This window comes from Borostomias antarcticus (genome assembly GCF_949987555.1).
Source record: "Borostomias antarcticus genome assembly, chromosome: 24".
NCBI classification, from domain to species: domain Eukaryota; kingdom Metazoa; phylum Chordata; class Actinopteri; order Stomiiformes; family Stomiidae; genus Borostomias; species Borostomias antarcticus.
Genome location: NC_140257.1, coordinates 9,732,010 through 9,749,693, shown reverse-complemented (window position 1 = coordinate 9,749,693; position 17,684 = coordinate 9,732,010). Strand labels below are relative to the sequence as shown.

General features: G+C 49.2%; 1 protein-coding gene across 1 annotated transcript in view; it reads left to right on the top strand.

Moving 5' to 3' along the window:
* Positions 1-17,684, top strand: part of LOC311325505 (receptor-type tyrosine-protein phosphatase mu-like) — a gene marked incomplete at both ends in the record, with an annotated part of 143,560 nt that overhangs the window by 62,532 nt on the left and 63,344 nt on the right. The window contains 3 exons of the mRNA XM_084458219.1: positions 482-775; positions 16,238-16,546; positions 17,399-17,508. Coding sequence (XP_084314345.1) covers positions 482-775; positions 16,238-16,546; positions 17,399-17,508 — 713 coding nt within the window. The remainder of the gene's footprint in view (positions 1-481; positions 776-16,237; positions 16,547-17,398; positions 17,509-17,684) is intronic.

Below are 17,684 nucleotides of genomic sequence, written 5' to 3'. Positions count from 1 at the left end.
ATACAGTAGTTCAATATTCACCTTAACTTGCTATTATTTTATGAATTGGCCTTAGCAAGACCCCACTTTTTTTCGTGACATGAGACTGCATGAGACTCTGTGAATTTATTATTTTAGAATTTCGGTGTACTGGCTAGTACACTGGCGGGAAATCTTGTGATGGAACACGGAAGTGAACAAACACTTCGCCCCGCAAATGTATCTACATGCACATAAAAGAAAGAAGACCGGTATTTACCTGCATTGAAGCCATCCTTCCAGAAAGTCCATTGAAGTAGCTACAATCTTCCAGCCCAGTCTGCTCACGCGCGTTTGTTATCATTTATTTCCCACCATTACAGTGGGGGATTGTGGGAAGTGTGGTTCTTAAAATGCAGTGCTGAATTTACCACGACCAGGGGGGCCGCCAAAGTGCCGAGTTATCTCATGTAGCTTTAAATTTAAGCCAATCCCTGTTCTCTCCTCCCCCCTGCCATCCCAGAACCCCCGGTACCCATCGCCCCGCCCCAGCTGACAGCAGTGGGGGCCACCTACCTCTGGATCCAGCTCAACGCCAACTCCATCAACGGCGACGGCCCCATCATCGACCGGGAGGTGGAGTACCGCACCGTGTCCGGCACCATGTACGACCTGCAGCCCGTGGACAAGACCACCCACAAGATCGGCCACCTGGACCCCGACACCGAGTATGAGATCAGCGTGCTGCTGACCCGGCCCCTGGACGGAGGAACCGGGGCCCCTGGACCCCCTCTCAGGGCCAGGACCAAATGTGCTGGTGAGTGCTCCTCTACACCCCGTGTTCCACCAGGAGGTTATCTACAGGCACTCCCTTATCTCCATCATGTATAGGGCCCTGGCTAGATGACATGGCATGTCGGTATCTTCTTCGTAGATGGTAGATAATGTAAGTGTCGGTCTTGTTCAACCGCGGTTTATCAATGTGACAGTGATGCCTGAGAATACACACACGGCCTCAGTCAGGAGCTCCGTTCAATCCTGCCATGAGGTGTATCACCAGCGCTTTGCCTCATTCTGTATTCAGCGATGTCAGCAAGCACTTGATTGATTAACAGCAGAGATTGATTTCAAGTTTGCAACACACTGGCACCTTAGATATGTGTTGATATTGTTGCTTTAATGCTTCCATTAGAGACCCCTTTATATGGACATATACACCCCCAGGACTCTTAATGATACAAATTGCCCTTCTCACAACATTAACCAGCTAAGTTCCCATGCCTAACCACAACGCTGAACTCAGAGAGGAAAATAAAGCTACAGCCTCAGCGTTTTCTCCCCCCCCCCCCCCTGAATTCTATTTGGTGTCCGGCGAAGTGCTGATGAAAATGGGATTTCTCTCTGCGGGTAATCAAGGCCGCGCCCCCCCCCGGCGTCGGTGAAGGTCGTCGGCTCTCTCGTCCCGGGACGCGGCAGACGGGTATGGATGGCTCTACCTGTTTAGCCTTCAAAGCCGGACCCGTGGGTGTGTCTGCTGGGGGTCCTGCGCCCTCCTCCTCCTCCTCCTCCACCACCCCCCCCGCCTCGCCTCCCCCTCCCTCCTCCGCTCCCCGTCCCCTGCCACCCCCCCTCGGGCGGGGAGATTGATGCCAGCGGCTCCGGAGGTGTGTTTGAGAAAGCAGGAAGCAGCTCTTGATCTTGTCCAGCTCTGGTTCCCAGTGACAGGCGGGCCTCAGCAGAGCTCCTAATTGAACGGTTAGGGCTCACAGGGCATTGCGATACATCACTGTTGATATAGACGGGCCGTAGACTCTGTCGCCGTGGCGCTGCGGGGTGGGCTAGCCGCTGACGGAAACCCGTGGGGCGGCGTGTTTTACAGCCCGCAGCGCCTCGCTTGTTATTACTCTGAGGATTTTGTTTGGTCACAAACCAGGGGATCCTTCTGATGACAAAGGACCCTTGAATTAGACCTTTGGAAAAACAGAAACATGTATAATGCAATGACGCAACCAATGAAATTCAGATGCTGTAAGAAGAAAAGGATAACCTTGAAAGTGTTTTTTTTTCTTTCATGGAGCTATTCTGTTATTTTCCTTGTGGACTAAGAAAGGCTCTTTTCGTCCAAGGCTCTTTCAATTGCTTTTATGGCTGTTTGCTACACTCAAGTGCTTACACAATAACCCTGAATGAGGGACATTTTCTTTTGTCCGTTGCCTCTCCGAGAGTATGTGAACAAAACTCTGACGATATTCTACTACAGCACATAACAACCAAAATGTTGCTCACTTTTATGATTTAGAAGTCGGATGGAAATACGTACAGAGCAGCTCAGATCTGAAGTCATGTCCTAATAATTGCAGCAGTATTAGGGGTGTAACGTTAGTGGTAAATACAGGGGTGGGTAAGCTCTGTCCAGTGCAGAGTTCACCCACCATATTTCCCCTCATTGATTAATACAGTTGATCAGAAAATAGGTAAGTAGACTCTCAGCCTCATTTTAAAGAGGTGGGTAAACTGAGTTTAATTGGGTTTACCCTCCACTTCACCCCTGACCAGGATGAAGCTGTTTAGTAGCCCCTCAGAGCTCTCCATGCCTGGTACAGTATGTGATCAGGTGGTAGGGCAGCTCAGCAGGAGTATTAAAAAGAGTCTTACTGTATTTCCTGCCCTCTCAAGGCTCAAGTACATGTATTCCAGGGCAGCTATGACTGAACCACTTCTCTTTTACCAAGATATCAAAATTATATTGGATTTCAGAGTGTGTTGTCGATGATGTATGAACACAGTGTATTTTGCATCTTTGTATCTGGTTCGGTTCCGTCCCAGCTCCCGGGAGCGTGCCGAAGTGTGCTTGAGCAAGACGCTGAACCCCAAATTGCTCTTGTGTGTCACGATGGCTTGTTGCGTTACACCGTCGCCTCACAGCAAGATGGTCCTGGGCCTTTCTATGCGGAGTTTGCATGTTCTAACTGTGTTCGCACGGGTTTCCCTCATAAAGGACCAAATACGAAAAACATGCAGGAGAACGCGCTGACGCTGTCCGTTCCTGACGAAGACGGACAGGAGAGCTTGGATCCCCGGGGGCGGCTCATGCACGCGCCTACTGTCCGCTCCCGGCTACCCTTTGGGGAAGGACGGCGGGATGGGTTAAGAGCAGGGGAAGGATTTCATTGGTGGACGCTTCTGTCACTCATGCGTGTGTGTGTGTGTTGGCATCGCCGCCTCCCTACACCGTGTGCTGTGTGTCTCACTGAAAGACAAATAAAGTCTGTTCGTCTGTTGTTGTTGATTCCAACAGAAGACGGTCTCGGCTTTCCATCCAGGTAGATCAAAGTCCACAGCTGGATGGAGCGCTCCTCGGTGGGCCTCGGCTTCCACCATGTGGCCTGGACCGCCCACTACGGGCTCCTCCCCCAGACGCGGGGGTGTCGGGGGGGGGAAGCAGCGCGATGCCCGCGGCACGCTGGGTCCGAACACCTGCTCGGGGGCCCAGGCACTGCCAGCTCAGCTCCCAGCCTCCTTCTACGAGGCGTCTCCATCTGTGCTCGCCGGCCACGTGGGAGGGGTGTCATCTGTTTGTTTTGGTTCGCCATTCTGCTGCTCTCTGTGTGCTATTAAACACAAGGGAACGGCGGAGACCTCGTTAATCACGGCCGGACGGCCCCTCGCTTTACAGAACGTTTAGGCGTTATTAGCGAGGAGGGGCCGGGCCGGTCAGCCTGGGATGTTCAAGGTTGGTGTTTGCATGCAGTCTGTGGGTGCGGTGATGAGGGAGGAAGGGAAGCGTCCTTCACCGGAGCCCAGGGAGACCGCTCTTCCTGGTATGAGCTAATTGGAACGGGGCTGGCGTTTTGGGTTCTCAATTCCACACCGGGCCTTTCGGAAGACCGTCGTTCATGATAATCCCCCGTTCCTCCAGACACCTTCCTCCCCCTAGGACATGGACTTTTTTTTCTTTCTTTTTTTTTTAAGGACACAAAGCAGAACGGGGGTCTGTCCCAATTCAAGGGTTGCATCCTACCTAGGTCGCAGCCTATGCGGTCTACGTAGGTCGCGTCCTTCAGGCCAGGTAGGCCGGATGTAAACGTTTTGTGAAATGGGACGGTCTAGCCTACGGAGGATTCCCAACTCTTCATTTTGTTGCCTAGGCAGCCCCAAGCGCGTGCCAAGCGTGCCGGTAGCGCGACCTGTCCTAATGCTGACGGCAGGTTGTTATGGAAACACCACAGCAAATGCCTATTTAAATTGTCTATCTTGTAGATACAGGCGTAATTTGGATAAAGTTTCCACATATTGGGATTCTATGGTGGTACTATCACGCATGAAATTGTATTAAAACGTAATAATATTAACATCAAAGCGGTTTAAAAACGTTTTAAAATCTGAGCAATGGCGGCTGGTACAGGAATTCATCCGGACCGAAACGCATTCTGGGAGGGAGGCCGCGAAGGCAGGCCGCGAAGGATCCGTCAGTTGTATCCTTCAAATTCGTCAAAAGTAGGCCGCATTTGAGGGCTGCATTCGGAGGACTCTTCGTAGGCTGAATGAATTGGGACAGCACTTGTCGCCCCGCTGTGACGTAGCAGCCTTCAAATCCGGCCTAGGTAGGATGCGACCTTTGAATTGGGACAGACCCTGGGTTTCTGCTTATGTGCTCTTTGTTCTCAGCCGAACGCGCGTTTACTATGGTTCGGTTTCTCCCCGGTAGGCCGCCTCCACCCTGGACCTCCCCTGTATCTAAAGGGGAGGGAAATAGTTTGACGTTTTTTTTTTTTTAAATCAATGCCATTGCTTCCTTGACGTGTGAATACAGAGCCACTCCTCCACGCCGCCCAGATAACATTGGTCCGTCGTCACTGATTATTACCAATCATGTGGCCTATAGGCTTTATGTGTCACGTATAGCAAGGTGAATGAAAGCCTTTTCTTTAAGGCTGCATTGAATTTGTGTCCCTTTGTCAGCGAGAGAAAGCAGAATAGATTGTGTTTGGTGTTGTGGTTGCGGGAAGGTTATCAGAGCCCTGGGAAAAAAAATGAAAAAAGCTGTTTATTGCTGAGAGTTTGAAAGAAGAATGGTTCATTGTTAGTTTTCAAGGACATGTCGTCAGACAACGGTGAGAGAGAACCGGTGCGTTTATTCATTTTCTCCCCATTAGATTATAATATAATTTGGATTCAATCTCTACCCCCAAACACTGAGGAATTCAAACTGTCAGAACGGAAGTAAACAGACTTCTCCGGTAACATCGGAGAATCTCAAAAATTCCCCAAAAGCTCCTTGCGCTGCCAAGAAAACCCCTCCCAAACAGTCGTCTGTTGTTTTTGTTTTGTACGTCAGATGGTGAAACCCTCAGAGTACAGCATGTCGAACAGTGGTGTTTGAGTTTCTTCAGAACACTTTTAATTTGGACAAAAATGTTTTTCAAAGTCTTTATATGTTGCCATTCTCTGCGTTCAATAATTCATGGTCTATCCGGGGTAATGTTTGCCATACAGATTTTTCCCGGCCTTCGCTGAATTATAGATGGCCTGTTCTGCTTGTCAGCCATTCAGGAAGTTCTCCTCCAGTCTGCTCGGATAACTGTGACTGACGCAGAAACCTCTCCACTTCATATGTACTGAAGTACACGACCAGTACTTTAGACCAGCTCCCGCTTATAACCAGTTTGGACCTGTTCGAGTTTATCTGAGACCTCATCGATCTTCTCCTGTGATAATCTCGGCCTACATACTGTAGCTCCAAACGTGAGGTGACCATTTTACAAAGTTGACCATTTACAAACCTTCACTTTGATTTACACCCGTGGTAACGCCCTAGCTGAACCACACTGGGCGCACACCGCAGCCTGGGGCGGCGAATGACAACACTCCTCAGGCCATCTGGAAAGTTTTGAAGATGAAGGATCACCTTGGTCACCTCCCGCCTCCCTCGGCTCTTGTAGAGATCGCGTCCCGTCAGTAGTCGGAGTGTGTGTCCTTCCTGTTTTTGTCGGCCCAACCACTGGCTTTTCCCCAGGACCACTGCTGCATTTAAGACTCAACACATGCGATGTGCGTGCGTGCGTGCGTGTTGGGGTCTCTCCTGGCAGTCTGACCCCAATCACCACCGCAGCGCACTGGTGGAAACAAAATGAAAGATCGATTTTCCGTTGCTCCACCTCCTGCTCTCCTTTCTTTTCCTCTCCTTTCTTTCCCTCTCATGTCTCCACTCTACTCCTCTCTCCTCATCTCTCCTCTCCTCTGTACTCCTCTCTACTCCTCTCTCCTCATCTCTCCTCTCCTCTCCTCTCTACTCCTCTCTACTCCTCTCTCCTAATCTCTCCTCTCCTCTCTACTCCTCTCTCCTCATCTCTCCTCTCCTCTCTACTCATCTCTCCTCATCTCTCCTCTCTACTCCTCTCTCCTCATCTCTCCTCTCCTCTCCTCTCTACTCCTCTCTCCTCATCTCTCCTCTCCTCTCTACTCATCTCTCCTCATCTCTCCTTTCCTCTCCTCTCCTCTCTACTCCTCACTCCTCTCTCCTCATCTCTCCTCTCTACTCCTCTCTCCTCATCTCTCCTCTCCTCTCTACTCCTCATCTCTCCTCTCCTCTCTACTCCTCTCTCCTCTCCTCTCTACTCCTCATTCCTCATCTCTCCTCTCCTCTCTACTCCTCTCTCCTCATCTCTCCTCTCCTCTCTACTCCTCTCTCCTCATCTCTCCTCTCCTATCCCCTCTACTCCTCTCTCCTCATCTCTCCTCTCTACTCCTCTCTCCTCATCTCTCCTCTCCTCTCTACTCCTCTCTCCTCATCTCTCCTCTCCTCTCTACTCCTCTCTCCTCATCTCCCCTCTCCTCTCTACTCATCTCTCCTCATCTCTCCTCTCCTCTCCTCTCTACTCCTCACTCCTCTCTCCTCATCTCTCCTCTCCTCTCTACTCCTCTCTCCTCATCTCTCCTCTCCTCTCTACTCCTCTCTGCTCATCTCTCCTCTCCTCTCCCCTCTACTCCTCTCTCCTCATCTCTCCTCTCTCCTCATCTCTCCTCATCTCTCCTCTCCTCTCTTCTCCTCATCTCCTGGCGGTCCATCTGTTTTCCTCTGACTGGTGGTGGGAGCATGTGGAGCAGCTCTTTCTGCACCTCCACCCCCGGGAGACTCACTTAGTATGTTCCTCTAATCCTTTAGAATGGCATTAATCCTACTCTGTGTAAACCCCTGTATTCTCTCACCCGTGAAGATAAATAGAGTAGATAATAAATTAACAATACATTTATCTAATTCAGCTAACGATTCTAACACTGCCGAAAGTCTGGCTACCGTATGACCAGGACCAGGGCTCTTTGATGTCTGCAGCGAGCCAGGAATCATCCGAAGTCATGTCATGCGATGGCCCACGAGAGAGAGAGAGAGAGAGAGAGAGAAAGAGAGAGAGAGAGAGAGAGAGAGAGAGCAGAGTGGGCTTCCTCTGCTCCGGAGGTCTGAGCAGGTGTTCACTCCATCCCAGCCCCCCTGCCGCTTCATCGAGGGTGGGGGGGTGCGGGCTCATCAGACAGAGTGTCAGTCCAGCCACCCTGGCTCTCTCTCTCTCTCTCTCTCTCTCTCTCTCTCTCTCTCTCTCCATCTCTCTCTCTCTCTCTCTCCATCTCTCTTTCGCTCTGTCTGTGGTCTGGATGCGGTGCTCTCTCTCTCTTTCTCTCTCTCTCTCTCTCTCTCTCTCTCTCCAGGCCAGCCGCTCATTCCAACCCGTCATGGCGCTCTCATTAATCACGGCGCCCATAAAAGAAGGACTTGATAGAGTGAGGGGAGACCGCCGCCGTTCAATAAATCCCTCTGATTATCCAAGCCTCAAAGGGATGTGTGTGTGTGTGTGTGTGTGTGTGTGTGTGTGTGTGTGTGTGTGGGTTGGTGGAGGGGTGTGGTGTGTGTGTGTGTGTGTGTGTGTGTGTGTGTGTGTGTGTGTGTGTGTGTGTGTGTGTGCGTGCGTACCTGCGTGTGTGCGTGCGTGCGTGTGTGTGTGTGTGTGTGTGTGTGTGTGTGTTTGTGTGTGGTTTGGTGGGGGGGGTGGGCGGTGGGCGGTGTATATGTGTGTGTGTGTGTGCTGGGGACTAGGCCTGTGTGTGTTATAGCATCATCAGTTCTAATTTGTGTACATGTGTCAACCTCAAGGACTTTGCTTCTTGTTTAACTTGTTGTATGATTATTATTATGAGTGGAATGAAAACCTTGGCCGTGTGTAAAAACCCGGCAACGCCCACATCTTTCTCCACCCATCTCTCTTTCCCCTTCTCTCTCTCTCTCTCTCTCTCTCACGCTCTCTCAGGAACACTTTAAATGAAAAAATCCCTCTGAACCAGGAAGTGGGATGTATGATATTGTCATGTTGCTCTACCGTGCTGTCTCAGAGAACCCCCCTCCCTCTCTCTTCCCCTCTCTCTCGCTCTCTCTCTCTGTCTCTACCATTTTGTCTCCCTCTCTCTCCCGCTCTCCTTTCCTCTCTTTCTAACTCTCTCTCTCCCTCTCTTCCTCTCTCTCTCTCTCTCTCTCCCTCCCCACTCTTTATCTCTATGTCTAGAAGATTGCATTAAGGAACACTCTAGAGGGTGATCGAGGTTTGATTGTTGGTTATCAAAAGCTATCGTTACTAGCTTGCCTCTTGTGCGATATGAAAATGATTTCATAAGCGTGAAACCATGTCATTACCGCAATGGCCTCGCCGCTATAGCCCAGATTCTAATAGAAGGAGGCAAACAAGTCTGTCTCCCAGGCCTCCCAGTTTAAACACATCCCAGTGAATAAGACTTGCCACAGGGAGAGTAAAAGTGACGGCTTCACTGGAGCCAGCTGGCTGAGCTGGAACACAGGGACACTTTGCATGAGGCAGCCCTCTGAAGCAGGAAGGGGGAGGTATGTTATTGTCATGTTGCTGCGCCGCGCTGTCTCAGAGAAACACCCTCTCACGCGCGACATGTCCGCGCGGAACAGGCTGACATTCTCACCCGGTGTACATGGCGTTCTGCGAAGGCGGAGGCATTGCTCTTTTCCTTCTGCGACAGCGAGCAGTCGCTCCTCCTTCTCCTCCTTCTCCTACGCTACCTGAGGAGTGTTTTGTTCTGTGATTACATCTACACTGCCCCCCCCCCCCCCCCCTCCACACACACACACACACACACACACACACACACACGCCTCCCTGATGGCATGACAGGGTTTCTAATCGCTGGGGAAGTGGTTTTCCCTCCCGGCAGAGCGCGCTGTGTAGAGACGTGAGCGAAGGCGAGCGGTTCTGCTCTTAATCGATGTGGGTCTTACAAGGATCCCGGCTCTCAGAAGAAGAGGCCGCGTGCCACGAGTAATGCGCGCACGCACACACACACACACACACACACACGTGGCAACAGCTTTTTTCATACACAAGCTCCGGCAAACAAGTTCTCACACACACACACACACACACATACCGTACCTCACTCCCAATAAAGTGAGTCTGCTGTGGACATGCCCAATTTGTCCCCTCTCATCCAAGACTAATGTCTCTCTCCTTCAGCCGAGGGGTCTGGGAGCACCAATAAAGTCCCCTCCAGGACACATGCTTCAGAAGGGGGTTATTTGTTCCCTGGTTTCATGTTTGGGGTAATCATGTTATCTATTTGCATGAGAAAGGTTAGACGGGGGAGCCCATTAGAATTAACAGGAGGCGATAATGTGCTGATAATTTGGAAAACATTATTTAAATGTCAAAGCGTAATGATGAAAACCCACTAATAGTTCTATCTAAATGTCATATTCAAATGATTCAATTACACCAGCAAGAGAGGGGCAGGTGATAATTTGCCCAATGCTTAGAATACCAATCACTAGAGTTCATTGAATTCACCCAGACAAGATAGAACTCTATAATTTCCTGCTTCACAGGAAGCTTTCATACCCTAAATTATAACTCTATTGGCACTGAATTTCTCGACCATACTGCTGGATATTAGTGTCATATCTCCAGTGCTTTCACCCCAGCGCAGCCTAGTGTCTGAGAGCTTACGAGAGCAGTAGAATATGGAATGGATCTCAAGAGAGCCTGAGTTACCAACCGAGCAGTCAGTCCTAAGTGGAGTAATGGGCTCACCTCATCAACTGTCATTCACACGCCCATACAGCACCGTACCCCCCCGCCCCCCCCCCCCCCCTCAGTCTCCAAAGTGCACGAGGCACCTTGTTATTGATGGACATCATCCAATGATGTCATTCTGAGTCATGGGATATGAGTTGTGATTGGAGCCCCGCCACAGGTCCTCCCTCGCGACAGCTGGTGCCGGGACTACAGGGAGCCAGTAGGGCCAAAAAAAACAATAAACAAAATCAACCCTGGAGAGTAGTCATGAATAATCAGGCACTAAGGGACTCTCGGTGGTCATTTTACCACAAGTGCTGTATGTGACATCAGTGTCCTAAATCTGCGTTCTTACCTGTAGTCTCATGATATCACACTTTGGACATCTCCGCCTCCGAAAGTCTAGAGACACCTCCATTGAAAATCGTTGCTGGAACAGCGGCGAAAACCGATACCAATCAGTCTGTGGCCGAATCCCAATGTCCCCCATAAACCCTCAAGCCCTGAACCCTCAGACGTATTGACGTCACCTGGAAAGTGGATGAGTGCGAGAGGCTGCAAGGGCTCGAAATGGTACAGTATAAAGAGGAATGGAGCAGCATCTTGCGACATACCACATGACGTTTTATTTGCGGTATTCAATTTTGTTATTATTTTTCTTGTAGGACTACATGTAAATTAATTTTGAGCTGAGTCAAATCCCCTGTACATTATCACAACCCTCTGTCTTACCCTCAAAACATTTCTGTTCAACTTGGTGAAATCATTACCTCCGCCCCAACGGCAGCGCAGGGCAAGAGGTAATGTTTTCGGTGCGTGCGCACCTGTGTTAGTCTGTTAGCAGGATTACACAAAAACTACTGGAACGATTTTCACAAAACTCAGTGGAAGGGTGTAGCATGGTCCAACTTAGAACCCATTGTGGAGCGGATCCTGATCACGGGGTGGGTCCACGGGCCGCCCAAACACAGCCAAGCCGGCCGTTCACCTCCATTCATTTTTTGGATTACGATTACACAAAAACTACCAAACCGATTTTCATGAAACTCGGTGAAGTGGTGTAGCTTCGGATCTGCTCCAAAATGTAATGGGTCCTAAATTGGACCATGGTGCACCCTTCCGTGAAAATCTGTCTAGTAGTTTTTGCGTAATCCTGCTAACAGACAAACGCACGCATGAATCCGCACAAATCAAATTATCCAAACCTATAGGGTTGATAACCTATGCGTAAAAACATAAAACCAAAACTTAAATCATTATGAGACTATTTGTGCAGTTTCTTGCACACCACCCTAACCCACCAGGATAGAGGGAGGGGGAACTTGCTGTTCATCGACTACAGTTCAGCATTCAATACCATAGTCCCCCCCCATCCTGGTCAGGAGGATGAGGCCAATTCACCCTTCGCTAAGCTACGCCCCCGAAGCGCAGACTGTCCAGTCACAGCACAGGACAGGCTCCGACAGAGGTCCGACACTTTCGTGGCGGCGCTCCGTTGACTCCAATGTAAAACACATTCACATTTTCTTAATTTTCGAGCTGGTTTTGTGGACTTTTAGCTCGCTATGGCTTAACATTGTAATAGTGACGCTCGTTACCCGCAGAGGTTGGAAGGAGGTATACATTTTTTTTTCCCCTGAAAAGAATCAAACCCTGAAAAGTGTAGGCTGTGGATAAAGCTATGTTGAACGTCCTCAAATCCAGTTGAACCCCTCAAAGATCAAAAGACACAGCCTTTTCTGCTCCAAGGTAATTAATTACTTTTAACCATAAAATAATGTTATGCTGTTTTTGCAGATGCTAGCTTAAGGTACGCTACTACATACTGTAGGCCCTATGGATAGCTATCCGTGGCACTAGCAAACTTAAACAGTTAACTAACAGCTTATTTACTACTGAATACAGTATACCATTATATAGGCCTACTGCTTTTGCTTCTTAATGACTGTAATAGTGAATGGACCTACCCAGCTTAACAGGAACAGTGTTGCTCCTTAATGTCGTTGTCCTCTGTCTGAATCGCCAGCTGGTGCGCTGGTCCACTTTTACTCTGATCTGTAGGCTTTAGCTTCTATCTTTATTTTGTTACCATGCTTTCGTTGCTGAGTCAGTTTGACGTCCTGAATATATCCTTCAAATGCGTATGGTAGACCCTTCTGTCTGCTTCTATCTGAAATCGCTTTTTTCTTTTTCCAAAAATTAGACACTATTTCTCCAGGGAGCAGTTAGCAACAATGGGAGCGCCATGCTGGCTCCGAAAGCTTGTCGGACATAGCAACAGTAACTAAGCGGGGCGGGCCTTAGCGAAGGGTGTATTGACATCAATACCAGGTTATGCAACTTGGTGCACAACGTCCTCAGCGACCAGCCCCAGGTGGTCAGAGTGGGTGGCCAGACGTCTGGATCACTAACCCTCAACACACTGGTGTATAACATCTATACCCACGACTGCACAGACACCGACAGCTCCACCTCCATCATCAAATCTGCAGACGACACCGTGGTGGTAGGTCTGATCTCTAACAACGACGAACACCTAAACCTCCTGGCACAGTGGTGCCAGTCCAACAACCTGATCCTGAACGTCAGCAAGACGAAGGAAGTGGTGGTGGACCTCAGGAGACAGCAGCTCGGTGAACATCAGCTGAGGATCAGTGGAGAACCTGTAGAGAGGGTTTCCAGCTTCAAATACCTCGGTGTGCACACCACCGAGCACCTCACCCGGACGCTCCACACCAGAACATACATTTCACTGCAGGTTTTACTTATCTCTGTGCATGTGACAAATAAACAATCTTGAACCGTGGACCTTGATAAGAAAGTCCAGATGAAAGCATGTTGTTTTGCTCCCATAGGGAAAGTCTGCAGAAGTAAAGAGAGGGGAAAGGGAGTATGAAGGGCTCAAAATGTCTGCCAGGGAGCCCTGGTGCCCTTGACAACGGGACAGCCCTAAACCCTCACACACTTAGCAGGAATGCGCCTCAAAGTCTGTGAGTACGTAAGGGTGGACATTGGGACTGGGCCACTGGCCACAGTAGATCTTCAATAGGGTGAAGGACTCGCCTTGCCGGAAACAATGTCCTTCCCTTATCTTCGTCACTAGTGAGTGGAGAATCAAAACATTGACGAGACTTTCGATTTGTTCTGAAATGCAGGTTTTTAATCTCCCAAATTGTTGCCACCCACTTTTAGCAGCAAAATCTGGATGAACGTCCTCAGTCTGTAGTACTCTAGAGTGTAATGTTTAGAGATTGGCTCGTACAGTAGATTGGCTACCTGTAGGTTTGAAAGTCCTGTATTACTACCTGTATGTATGGAAGTCATGGTCCAAGGAGGGGATTACTATATAATTTAGTTAATTGCAATGTGCACAGCAATACTATGAAGCATTTTCCCATCTCATTCTTCCCCATGGAATGGTGTAACAGGCTCTAGAGGTTCTCTACTGTATCATGTGTGAGTTCCCCACCACCAGTAATGGTTCCCCCACCATTACTGTCTGCCCCCTCCTGTACTGTACCTGCCACCGCGCTGCTGCTAACTTCCCCAGTTTCTATCAGCGGTACCGTTCCAACACCGGGGGAATTTCACTTTCGCTCCTCAGTGTTCTACAGTAGCTCGATGCAGTCATCTCCCCCCATGGGCCAATGCTGGAGTACAGTGGACATTATCTGTGACGCCCCACAAAGATGGGTACTGTGACATTCTCCGTGAAGGCTCCAGAAATGAGACTCTCCCCGGCCGCTTGCACAGGTCTGCTTGAAATTCACACTTTAGTGCATTTGGCAGTTTGAGAGCATCTTGGTCTAATTTGATTTCTGCGCCTGGCCACCCTGCAATTCGCAGTGCTTTTAGTGTAACCGTTGGTTACTGAGTGTGGCCGACAGATAGTTCTGCAAATAGAGGGGTTTAACGTTCTATTTTCTGGATGGCTTTCCCACATGGCATATGGAATTGACAAGGTCTGGTTCTCCTCTGTCATTCGCTACTCAATTTTTGTGTTTTTAAACATTTCCCCCATCTGAATGTTGTGTTATAGAAAATGGTGAGCACCCTTAGAGAATTTGTGGCATCTGTCAAAATGGCTTGTTGGTGGAGTGGAATTTACCTTCTCATCATGGCATGTCATCTGTTTACCTGTCAACATCCATCTGTTTACCTTCTTTGAGTGATTCTCTTTGAAGGTTGCAAGTCTGTTGGAGTATATCCCCTGCCAGGAAAATGTATGGAAGTCATGTTTCAAGGATTTAGAACCGGAGATCACTATATATTTCATTACAATATGGACAGGACAGTACTACATACAGCATTTTTCCATCTGACAGACACATTTTAATTCCAATGAGAGGCTGTATAATATTGTAGAAGGCTCCTTGCTCAAGGAAAATCAATCGCTTTTCGTGTTAGATTTTTTGAGACAATCAACAAACTACTCCCTGAGGATTTGTACCTTCATGACTCATACTGCTTGGTTTGCCATTAATGCAGTTCACAAAATAATACTTATTTGTATTGTAAGTCACAAAAACAGAACAGAAATAGTGACTTACTTTCAGTGAGGGAGTTCTTTCCAGATACCACTCATTAAGAATTTTAACAGCTCACTTATCTGGCCCCCGGGTGATTACTGTTTTTTGCTTCCCTCTGGAATATGTAGAGAGTGGGTCGTATGCCCTCCTCCCTTGTTCTCTGTAAAGCGCATTGTGTTGCCTCTGGGTATGAAATGCGCTATACAAATAAAGCTTTGATTGATTGATTGATTGATTGATAACCCATTCCTCTCCCCCTCCACCTCCGTGTTCACTTGGCTGGTGGCACTCAGCACCTCTGTTAAAGCACAGGACAGATCAAAGTGTCTCTCCTTGTGAAATCTCAGTCTCCCATCTTTCCTTGATTCTCTCACTCTCTCCCTCCCTCTCTCTCTCTCTCTTCTCTCTCAGACATCAATCATGTCATGTGTTATGACCTAATTTCTTTCCATACTGTATTTTTGTTATTTTTTTTATAGTTAAAGTCATTATTTTGTCTTATCCAAGAAGATTTATGGTTACAACTGATACATGGAATCCCCCGTGGGGATTTACAGGCCTGTCAAGCAGTGATCTGGGGATGTTATTCATCCTTTTTAGTCAATTTAATACCATCCATCTTTCCAAATGAAAAAAGGCAAAACGCAGAATAATGTTGCGGTTGTTGTTGTTGTTGTTGATGTTGTTTGTCGTTCCTTGCTTGCTTGACATGTCGGAGCATCTCTGACCAGACACATAGGGTCCAGTGTGCCGCCAGATTAAAATGAGGAGTCCAGTCTCCCCCTGCACCTCCAGAATGTTAAACATGGCTGCCGCCGCGGCCTCTGGATTGCTGGGCTGTGTCTCCTGGGAAACGGGGTGGGGGGGGGGGGAGATATTGAGCCCTGGCTGTTCCTAATAGGTGGTAAAGTGTTAAGTTCCAGAGAGATGGACTGAGAATCTAACCTGGAATGGAAATTGATCCCATTACTTTGTGCTCCGGCTGCTCTCCTCCCATAGGAGGAGGAGGATAGGTGGAGAGAGAGAGAGAGGGAGGGAGAGAGAGAGAGAGAGGGAGAGAGAGAGAGAGAGAGGGAGAGAGAGAGAGAGGGAGGGAGAGAGAGAGAGAGGGAGAGAGAGAGAGAGAGACGCAGGCAGAGACGGACAGCGTGTGTGATCAGAGGTGATAGCAATGGCGGGGTGGGGGGGGGGTGTTTTGCCTGGTCAGACAGGCTCCTTGACTCCGTGTCAGTGTGGAGCTGATAACCGCCTGGGCCTCTGGGTCTGGCAGGGGAAGGATAAGGGGAAGGAGTGAACAGAAAGACACGCTCTGACGGGATGATGTGCCCCCTACTGTGCGAGTCTCACCAGCAGGTTCTGGGTCTGGTGGCGTGTCGGTTGATTGCCGTGCCAGCCACGGCCATAGCCTGCTGGGCACCTCCCTGTCAAACGGCTCCTTTGAAACCCTGAAAAAGATCACCCGGCAACGCTGACCAGAACAGAGACTTTAGACGGCACGGTGAACAACAATCCTTCTGTAATAGATTCCCCTGTTGATGTCCTCCTATGGTGGTCGGCACGAAAAGAGAAATCGGTCCGTCGGTATTTCCCACAATGTGTGCCACGAATCACATGAATAGCGATTGTCCAGTCCAGTCCAGGTATCCTCATGTCCGCCCCCCCCCACAGAGCCCATGCACGGCCCCAAGAGGCTGGAGGTGGTGGACGTCCAGTCCAAGCAGGTGACGGTGCGCTGGGAGCCGCTGGGCTACAACGTGACGCGTTGCCACGGCTACAACCTGACGGTGCAGTACCGGTCCAGGCTGGGCGGGAAGGACGAGACCCGGGAGGAGACGTGCTACGACACGCAGGGCCGCGACCCCCAGCACACCATCCACAACCTGACCCCCTACACCAACCTGAGCGTCAAGCTGGTCCTGCGCAACCAAGAGGGGGTCAAGGAGAGCCAGGAGCTGGAGGTGCAGACCGACGAGGACGGTGAGCTTGATTAAGTACACCTATAATAACTCAATTTGGAATTTTATTTAGACGTTTATGAAGGCCGTAATGCTGTGCAGTGAACTACCACGTTGGTTGAGGTTCCCCAACGCCAGTGTGAGTTGCAGTGTCAGATGTTGGACATATTGTACTTGTAGGAGGCTATTGTTATCACTGTTTAATTTTCCATTCACACAATCTTCTTCAAAGATCAAACCCCTACTAGCGTGCCTCTACAGACTTAGGAAATGAACCCACGCAGCTCTCAAGAAAACCTGTGACAAATAACAAACAGATTTAACTGACAAAAAGAGAATCTTTGTAATGTCTCCAGTACTGTACCTTTGGTAGGAAGTCTTGAAAGAGACGACTGCTACAGTATCTATCTGGTGGGGGTGAGAGTATGTGTTTAGGTTCCCTAAGGGAGTATGAATCAGACAAGAGTAGCTCTAGGTACTGTGTTATTTTAGATAGATCCCTTTGACAAAAAAAAACTATCGTTCCATTTCATTTAAGGATCGAAAGCAATTCCCATCAGGGTGAAAGGTTCAGATCTCGGCAGAAGCTTCTGAGTTATATTTCCTGTGGGGTGTGTGTTCCAGTAGTTCCAGCACAGCCAGTTCCAGTTTGTTTGGGGTACATTTTTAGATACGTGAACAAAGTGTCCCAACTCATTCTGTCCCCTTCTCAAAGACCTATCTCCTCAGCGTTTTATGCGCCAGAGTAACGGAAATTAAATCCAAACGTACAGTAATGGTGTTCAGTCCGTGTTGATCGGCATTGGAACCCGTTTATTTTAGCCTTTGAAAAGCTTTCTGACTGCTCGTTTCATTTCGGTTCATTTCCCACCAGTGCCGGGGGCGGTCCCTCTGGAGTCCATCCAGGGCAGCTCCTACGAGGAGAAGATCGTCCTGAAGTGGCGCGAGCCGGCCCAGACCTACGGCGTCATCGTTCAGTACGAGGTGAGCGTAACTGGATGTAGATAATGACGCACCGTACAAGTTGTGTGCTACGACACCATGTAAATCACAGCAAGGAGCAGTCAGCGCCTTTCTGGCTGTCCTTCGCTAAGCTCCCCTTTTTTCTTTTTACTCTGCCGGGCGACAACAGAGAGCCAAAGAACTACGCTTTACACGCC